At 33.9% G+C, this 8,647-nt stretch overlaps 1 protein-coding gene across 1 annotated transcript; it reads left to right on the top strand.

The window, feature by feature from the left end:
* Window positions 1-3,106: 3,106 nt before the first annotated feature.
* Window positions 3,107-8,623, top strand: LOC109534471 (U1 small nuclear ribonucleoprotein 70 kDa). Its single transcript, XM_019900156.2, has 9 exons — window positions 3,107-3,424; window positions 4,503-4,685; window positions 4,807-4,869; window positions 4,977-5,058; window positions 7,284-7,385; window positions 7,518-7,605; window positions 7,669-7,896; window positions 7,956-8,125; window positions 8,230-8,623. Exons 1-9 carry the CDS (start codon window positions 3,281-3,283, stop codon window positions 8,370-8,372), a joined length of 1,203 nt encoding a protein of 400 aa, XP_019755715.1. The 5' UTR covers window positions 3,107-3,280; the 3' UTR covers window positions 8,373-8,623.
* Window positions 8,624-8,647: the final 24 nt, after the last annotated feature.

The raw sequence follows: 8,647 nt of genomic DNA, 5'->3' as shown, positions 1-8,647 counted from the left end.
TATCAAAGTTGCGTTTTTTTAAATGGAATGTCCTGTATATTATTGCATTTTTGGATTCGCTGAACAAAATAAGTGTCTGTTTTAATAAGGTTTATTATACCGAAATCGTAAGGTTTTTTAAATAATACGAATTTAATCAAAATCTAATATCATTTTCACGTGTCAAATACTTTAGAAGTATTTAAGTTATGTAAGCGTAAGTTATAGTGAAGGGTAACAAGATATAATATTTTATATCCCAGTGACAATAAACCCATATTTTCCATATTTTTTAACTTACCAGGAAATGCAATTTTTAATTACCTATCGAATGGTATTAGGATGTTAATAGCTAAGTTTTTGTCTTTTTACAAAATACGTCAAATAGTCGTTCTGTGCACCATTTGGTGTTGTTTAACTTAAGGTTCCAATGTATCTAAGTTGCCTATGCCATTTACACATGTCAAATCATTTATTTTATTTGTCAGTTTAGACTGCAAATCCTCTTTTTGATAGATAGAGTGGTATTGTTTTTTGTAATTGTAGACGTGTTGGTCCTTATTTTCATATTATTATTGTGTTGCTAAGTTAAAATGAAGAATTATCCAAGAGAAGAAGCGTATTGACATGATTTTCACCCTTGGAGAATGTCATAAAAATTGTTTATTGGCTTCCCAATGTTAGTCAAAATCTAATATCCAAAAGTACTAACATTAGTCAATCAAGTATTTCCAGAATTATCCAAAAACCAAAACTTTTATCCTTATAAAATTCAGCTTTGCCAAGAACTTTATGGAAAGGATTTTAAAAACCGAACTGAGTTTTGCATGTGGGTGTTAGATAAAGTGGCAGAAAATGAAAAGTTTTTCGAAAATGTGTTATTTAGTGATGAATGTACTTTTCATAACAATGGTCTCGTGAATAGACACAACTTACTTATTATTCTGATACGAATCCGCGCGCATACAGGGTCTTGAAAAATCAAAATAGGTGGTCAGTTAATGTGTGGGGTGGAATACTGGGCCAATATTTAATTGGACCCTATTTTTTTGAAGGACATCTAAATGGTTTGATGTTTCTCCAGTTTTTAATAAACCATCTCTCAATATTCTTAGAAGAAGTCCCTTTCAATATTAGAATCAACATGTAACTTCAATTGGATGGAGCTCCGCCTCATTATCACTGCGAAGTTCGGCAATTTTTAAATGCCAATTTTCAAAACAGGTGGATTGGCAGAAATGAGTTTAAAAATTAGCTCCCCAGATCTCCGGACTTAACTCCGCTAGATTTCTTTTTGTGGGGTACATAAAAGGAATTGTCTACCATACGCTTCCGATAACTTCACACGATTTGAAAACAYGCATAAGAGACGCTTTTAAAACTGTAACTCCGCAAATGTTGTCCAGAGTTAGCAGTTGTTTTGGACTGGACCATAATGCACGATCACCTGAGGATTTTGAGAGCCCCATATACGGCTGTTCTGTTTATTCACGTAACCAACGAGCAAAAAATTATTGATAATTTATTTACCATTGGAATTTTTCTTTTACAACTCTCATACCCTCTAGGTGAGAGTTCTTATTTAATTATAAAATGCGTTAATTTTTGATTAAAGAAATCCTTCTTTATTGTGAAATACGACCACTCTTTATCAATCTGTATAATAGAAAGCAGTGAGGAAATTCAAGCAGACAAAAAACAAAAATAAATCCAACTCAACCATATAGCATTTATCTATTGATGAACTGCCTACAGAGTTTGATATTTAACAGTGTGAGAGAGCATCCTTTCGTTTGCGAAAAAGAACTATTTTGGAATTATCGTATAGCAAATAGAAGTGGAAGTATTTACAAACGATATGAAAATCGAAAACTGATGAAAAAAAGTTGCCACTTATCAGAAACTCATTTGCTCACAATGGTGGGATGAATATTGCAAAAAGTCAAGGTGGCATTTTTGTAAATCTACAAAGGTCGACTTTGATACATGCTTCAGATTAATTTCAAGTTGATAGATGTAAAATATTTTACAAAATCTAAAACATTTGGAAAATGTAAAAAATCTTGATGGTGAGAAAAGCTTTCCTTCACTTAAACTGTTTCAATTTTTTTATTGGAAAGTTTTCATCAAGTTTCGATATTAAAAAAGGTGGAACTAGACTCTTCTGGAGGACATTCTCTAATCTCTCATGAACATCAGAAGGACGGTGTTATGTCTCCATTATCGTGCTCCGCTCCAGTTTAGAAAAGTTGTAATTTTCTCATTGGAAGTTATCAAAATCGATTTTGATTAGGGCGCGGTGGTCACATCGTCTATAGTCCCATAACTTTTCTCTGTGGAGACACCGAAAAACACTTAGTTATTATAAATATAGGAAGAAAATTTAACATTTAAAATTTTTTGGCCGTAAGAAAGGCCAACTGCAGGGACCAACCATCAGTATATAGAATTCAAAAAACGTATAAGTGAAATATGGTATAATGATTACAAACTTGAAATATTAAATTATTGCAATTTTTTCTTTTATTTCTTGTTATAATAAAAAATTTACTTCTATGCGATTTGAAAAGGTCGGTAGCAAACGCCATTGTGACACAAATAACCCATTTTTTTGCCTTTGTATAGAAAACTACTATTTGTCTAAGCTCTAATACAACGTGGTAAATTCAAACTCCCGATAATTCATGAACCGTTAAGAATTCATAAAAAGTGAAACGGCAAATTTTTGCTTTAAATCAGCATGGAATTTATAAACGAGATATTTCAATTTTCCTGATTACCTTTTTGTGTATGATAAAACACAGGTTTTCATCTTTTCGACTCGTCAATCTAGCAAGGTAAACCCTAACTACAATACATAACAAGAAATTTTTTTTATTTTGAGTTGCTTTACCTCGAAGAAATAATAAATATTTAACGCTCTACATCTTAGAAACCATTCCAAAAAAAGTTGTTGGTAAAGAATTATCTACAAGGTTTATCTATTTTTAACCTGCCATTGCGGCGTAAACTAGTCAATTACAATAATTTGTAGTAATAAACAGAATAATTATGAAAACTTTACTTTAAATCGTCCGCCAACTTTTGAGAATCGATTTCGGAGTCAATCACCGAACGTGCTCTACGCTATTCATTGAAAGGTGTCAAGGGCTGTCAGTCGGCCATTTCTGAATAGAAAGACGGCTCGTGTGTGTTTCTTGGATAGTATTATTTTCTGGATTTTGCAGCAATAGCTATAAAGTTGTATAATAAATGTTGCACGATCATTTAGCTCGTTCAGAGGACTAGTTGTAGAGCCAAAATGACTCAGTTTCTACCGCCAAATCTTTTGGCATTGTTTGCTCCTCGGGATCCTATAGCATATTTGCCTCCAGTTACAAAGTTGCCCCATGAGAAGAAAAACCGAGGATACTTAGGCCTAGGCGCATTTCTCGGAGGATTTGAGGTAAGTACTTGTTTGTTGTTTGGAAATTCAACATTATGCAGGCGCTTGCTTTAATATCAAAACGTGTTATTGATTTCATATCCGGAGTTTCAACAAAGATCAGAGATTCTTGGTTCTTTCGAAAATTTCATTAAACGTAGTCCGATTTTTATATAAGTATGTTACAACTTAAAATATCTGTTGACATCTCAAAAAATCTGCAGAATTGTCTCAAAATACATGTTTCCTCATCTAAGTCATGATGAGGCTTACGCGTCTATCGTATGGTCCCCGATAGAAAATACATTTACCCACAACTTTTTCTGTGAAAATTAGATTTTCGATTACTTTTCACTCATTGAAATTCACTAGTTTTGGATGAAATTCCAAAGTACTGCATAACAGCCACTGCGATTTGAAAAATTTCACGCATTCATGCATTTCATGCATCTTTGTATTTGTTGCTTAGACACATTTTATACACATTTGGGTTAGTTTTGTGTCTATGTAATACCTATGTGTTTTCCAAAAATGCTCTTTAAACACTAAGCAAATGAACATGTCGGAGTTGCTCGGGTTCATATGAAGGGCTAAATCCAAAATTGGAGATGTTTTAAAAGTAGATGTTTGTTTAAAATCTCATTAAAAACACGCAAACGTGATATTCGCAAAAATTGTAATAAATTCGTATGTAAAATGCAGCAGACAAGTGTAATTATCTCAGAATATATTTGAATTATTTTGAAATGCTTTAGGAAGCAGTTGGAATTTTCCAAATTTCAAAGCCCCACTGTCTTAAAAATTTCTAGGCCTACTGTTCAACCGACTTTGTATTAATTGCGGTTTTCGAAATTTCAAAGATCGTTCATCCACCCAGTAGAAGGGTGGAAAACGATGTTACGTGACCAGAAAGCCGAATTATTTCATTGGTATTTTGAATTTTTTGCCTTCATTTCACAGGCATGTAAACACAAACTGTTTTAGTTAAGTGAAATGCGTAAATCGATTATAGGTTAGCACTAAATTAGTTAAGTTCGCTTCAAGTCTTTTTTGATATAAAATAATGTTAATTTAAAATAAATTATCTTCCTCTATTCAGGATCCTAAAGATACTCCTCCGCCGACGAAGGTTGAGACTAGAGATGAACGACTTGAGCGTAGGCGACGAGAAAGAGCTGAGCAAGTGGCATACAAATTAGAGCAGCAGATTGCCGTATGGGACCCAACTACGGCTGGCAACATAACAGGAGATCCCTTTAAAACTCTGTTTGTTGCAAGAATTGTAAGTGTTGCCTGTCTTAAGATTGATAATGACTGTATTACATTCGTTGCATACTTGTACTGCTTCAAACTTATTCGTCACCGTTTATTGTGTCGATTATATAAATGTTTATTTATTTCAGAATTACGACACTTCTGAATCAAAACTGCGGAGGGAGTTTGAGGTTTATGGACCAATTAAGAAAGTAAGTGAACGATAATAATAATTACTTGTGTGCAAATTGATAATATATTTAATTTAATTCATATAGTCTTCGTAATTCATGTTACTGATTTTGTTTGTCTTCCTCAGATTATTCTGATCCACAACAGCGCGAATGGGAAACCAAGGGGGTATGCTTTTATTGAGTATGAACATGAACGAGATATGCATTGTGAGTATTGCCGTTTCAATTATTCTTTTGCAGCTTGATTTAGAGTGTAATCTGCATGTAACAGTCCATATTTGGGATCCGTTTCCGTTCATTAAACTCCTATTTTATGAGTATTAAGCAATGCAGATTAAACTCTTAATTTACATGAAACCTGAATTGGGAGAGCCGTCCAGTGTGGCGCGTTAAGTTGATCTCTTCTCTTTATGTAGCCAGCAATTGTAGCTCTTAAGTCCAATAGATACAAAATTGAAAATATATACAATATATATTTTTTCTATTTTTATACAGTTCAAACTTCAAGCAGCTAGTTCCAATTGCCGATCTGCTTTTTGCTGGCTATATAGGTTTGTATGTGTGGTAAGAACCCTGCATACAAGTACTTTTGCAAAAGGGTAATAATTCTCTAGGGGGGCGAATCGTTATTCCTATAAATTTAATGCGGATACCATACATCGCAATTAAAGATACTCCAGTCTGAAAACCGTGTCGCCTTTATTTTATATTCAGAACGGGAAACTTGAAAATTAAATTCGTATACTATTTGGTTGCGTTCAACTTGTGGCATAGTTTAAAAAATTCGAAGTGAAATTTTTTAAACGTATTTTTATTAGCCGTAAACGTTCTCGAAAAAGTGGTTTGTTTGGCTGTGAACGTTATTAACAATTACATATCTCAAAACGTGACCTAAGCATTTCAAAAGATTTCCCACTAGAAATTAAATTATCTTCCCACGTAATGGATGAATTACCGAGATATTTTTTTAACTGTAACTGAAATCAAGAGAGTTGAAGTAAGTGGAAATATGTTTATTTCGTTTGTGATCTTGACTTTATGAGCATGGATGAGAAATTAAACAATAAAATAAGCAAGGTATAATTATTGTTTTAATTAATGTCAATGAATTATTAGATTCAGCTTTATATAAAAGCAGAATATTTTACACTGAGTGAAATAAATTACTATTTATTTGCTTACGTTCTTAATGTGCAAAAACTGTCCAAAAGTAAATACGTATTTTGCTGTTTTTTGACTAAATTTTTTTGTCAAACTTGTTCCATTCATTGCCAATAATTACCCAGCTGGTATTGATCGATACAATTTTTATCTTCTATTGAATGTCTTTATTTCATGTCCAAGTAAAATCCCAAATACTTAGAAAAATAAAACTTACATGGAGCAAGTTTGTAAGGGGTTATTTAAAAAATGGGTTTGCGCTCAGTAAGTAATTGCGCACCAGGTAAATCAGTATCAAAATCAGGAGCATCCTGTTCAGCACACCGAAGTTCTTGAAATCTCAATATGTTGTCCTTTTTATAATGACGTTTCGTACCGACGTAAGTAGTTTCGGTAGGTATATTTCATTTATACCTATTAAACAGTTTTGTGGTAGTGTTACTATGATTTTACATACGGTATTCCAATTGCGATATGAACTTTTATTTTAAGGCTGTGGCTTTACATTTTTTTAGAAGTTTGAGAAAACGCCTTCGCGAATGCTCTTTTAGTGAAAAATTTGTTCGATTTTTTTATTAATAAATCTTAGCAAAATTTAAAATACACAATCAGCCCATAAATAATTGTGTGTCCCCACCAATATTAAATCGCATCTCCACTTCAAATGGACGTGAAAATCGTGAAAACGAGGAATGTAATAAATCGCCGGTTAAGTGCATAAACTGTTGATGCGTGTGTTGATCAACGGAACTCTTACCTGTGCGCATTTTCTGAAACTTTTCAGTTGAAAATCCGCTACAATTGTCAACCATAAGTCGCATTGTGCCATACCATAGCAACATTACCATTTCCTTTAGGTCATTCCGCCAAATTCGTTAGGGGACGTCCATGGAAATTTTATATTTGTGTTGATTTTAATCTATGATATTGGATTTCACAGCAGAAACTGACCAATTAAAAGCTCTTCATTTTAACTGTTCGCTCGATTGCTATGTCTAAAATAAACGAATCATACCTTTTTAATGTCGAAAATGATGGCTTGATTGTGAAATGAATATCATAGATTTGTACCTGATGTACTAACTTTCAATGCATTAATTTTCACATTTCATCAGTTTGCCACTTGTTCAACGAATACATAGCTATGGAATTTCAAGAATAAACATCACAAAGATTGAATGTTAATTTTCATGCATTTTTAGAACATCAGAAATAAAGCGTTATCTCAATCATATTTACCTTCTTGTGTAACGTTACGTTTGTATTTACAGCTGCCTACAAACACGCCGACGGTAAGAAAATCGACGGAAAACGAGTCTTAGTGGACGTCGAAAGAGCTAGAACTGTTAAAGGATGGTTGCCACGAAGGCTCGGTAAGATAAAATTTCGCCAAATTGTTTTATTTTCTCCATTTGATATTTATATATAAGATTTAAGTCGGATGCGTTCACTAAAACTGAAATAATGTCAAAGTACAATTTTTATACCTCTTAAACAATCAACAGGCGGAGGTTTGGGAGGAACCAGACGTGGTGGAGCAGATGTAAACATTAAGCATTCTGGTCGTGAAGACAATGAAAGAGAACGCGAGAGGTATTTACGAATCGAAATTCATGACTATATAATTCTATTTATTAAACCTATATTAATTCTCAGATACCGACTGGAAAGGGAAAGAGAAGAACGAGGAGGAGGAGTGGTAGGCAGGGACCGGGAGAGAGACCGTGACAGAGGCTTTGAGAGACGACGCTCCCGTTCTAGGGAACGTAGGAGACGTAGCAGATCCCGTTCACCCAGAAGGGAGAAAAGGCGCAGAAGTAAAGACAAGATTAAGGACGATGTTGACGAGTTTGAGACAAGACCCAGAGAAAAAGATAGAGAAAGGTATATTGCAACTCATTTTCTAAAACACAATTGATGCTCATTATAATATTTTGCCAAAGGGATCGCGATCGCGATAGGAAAAGAAGGCGATCTAAATCAAGAGATAAGGATAAGGAGCAACGTAAACGGGAAAGAAGAGAGAGGCGCGACAGAGAAAAGGGCGAAAAACTGGAATACATCAAAACTGATGATGGTGGGGAAGTTAGGATCAAAGAAGAACCTGCAGATGGTAAGTTTATTTTGCTGCTACTTCTATTTTAATTAAGTTTGTAGGCTGAATCAAGCCGAGAATCTAAAGGAGGTTCATATATATTAAATATTTGTTTGTTTCAGATTACGATTACGGCTATTCTACACAACCTTACGACCAAGCCAATGTCAAATTTGAAGAGGATGAACAAAAGTACCAACCCGATAAAGACCATTCGAATGGTGATCGGACTTACGAAGATTATGAAGAAGGCGAAGCATATTAATCGTACGTGCTTTTCCGTTATAGCAAAACACATAATTTAGGTAAGGTCCCAGTTTGAGCACTGTATTAAATTTGAAATTTATAGACACTAAACTTAGGCTCTAAGGCGAAGTATTGTTTTTAGTGCGAACTCGTTTAAGCTTAAATGCATTAACCTAATGTAATTTTTTAATTGGTATTCACTGCTATTGATCATCGATGTCAAAGCCTACAGGAGACATTAATAAATTCGTCGACCGAACAATATGCTTAGATTTAGTTTTTTTTCTGATTAGT

Source organism: Dendroctonus ponderosae, unplaced genomic scaffold (assembly GCF_020466585.1).
Source record: "Dendroctonus ponderosae isolate FM_Combo_2020 unplaced genomic scaffold, Dpon_F_20191213v2 Dpon_F_20191213_8, whole genome shotgun sequence".
In the NCBI taxonomy this organism is placed as follows: Eukaryota; Metazoa; Arthropoda; class Insecta; order Coleoptera; family Curculionidae; genus Dendroctonus; species Dendroctonus ponderosae.
This window is presented reverse-complemented; position numbering and strand designations above follow the sequence as displayed.

Bases quoted from the DNA above. Each gene is read 5' to 3' on its own strand.
- LOC109534471 (XM_019900156.2), top strand. From the start codon at position 3,281: ATGACTCAGTTTCTACCGCCAAATCTTTTGGCATTGTTTGCTCCTCGG. The intron at 3,425-4,502 runs GTAAGTACTTGT...TCCTCTATTCAG, and splicing joins CATTTCTCGGAGGATTTGAG to GATCCTAAAGATACTCCTCC. The intron at 4,870-4,976 runs GTAAGTGAACGA...TGTCTTCCTCAG, and splicing joins TTTATGGACCAATTAAGAAA to ATTATTCTGATCCACAACAG.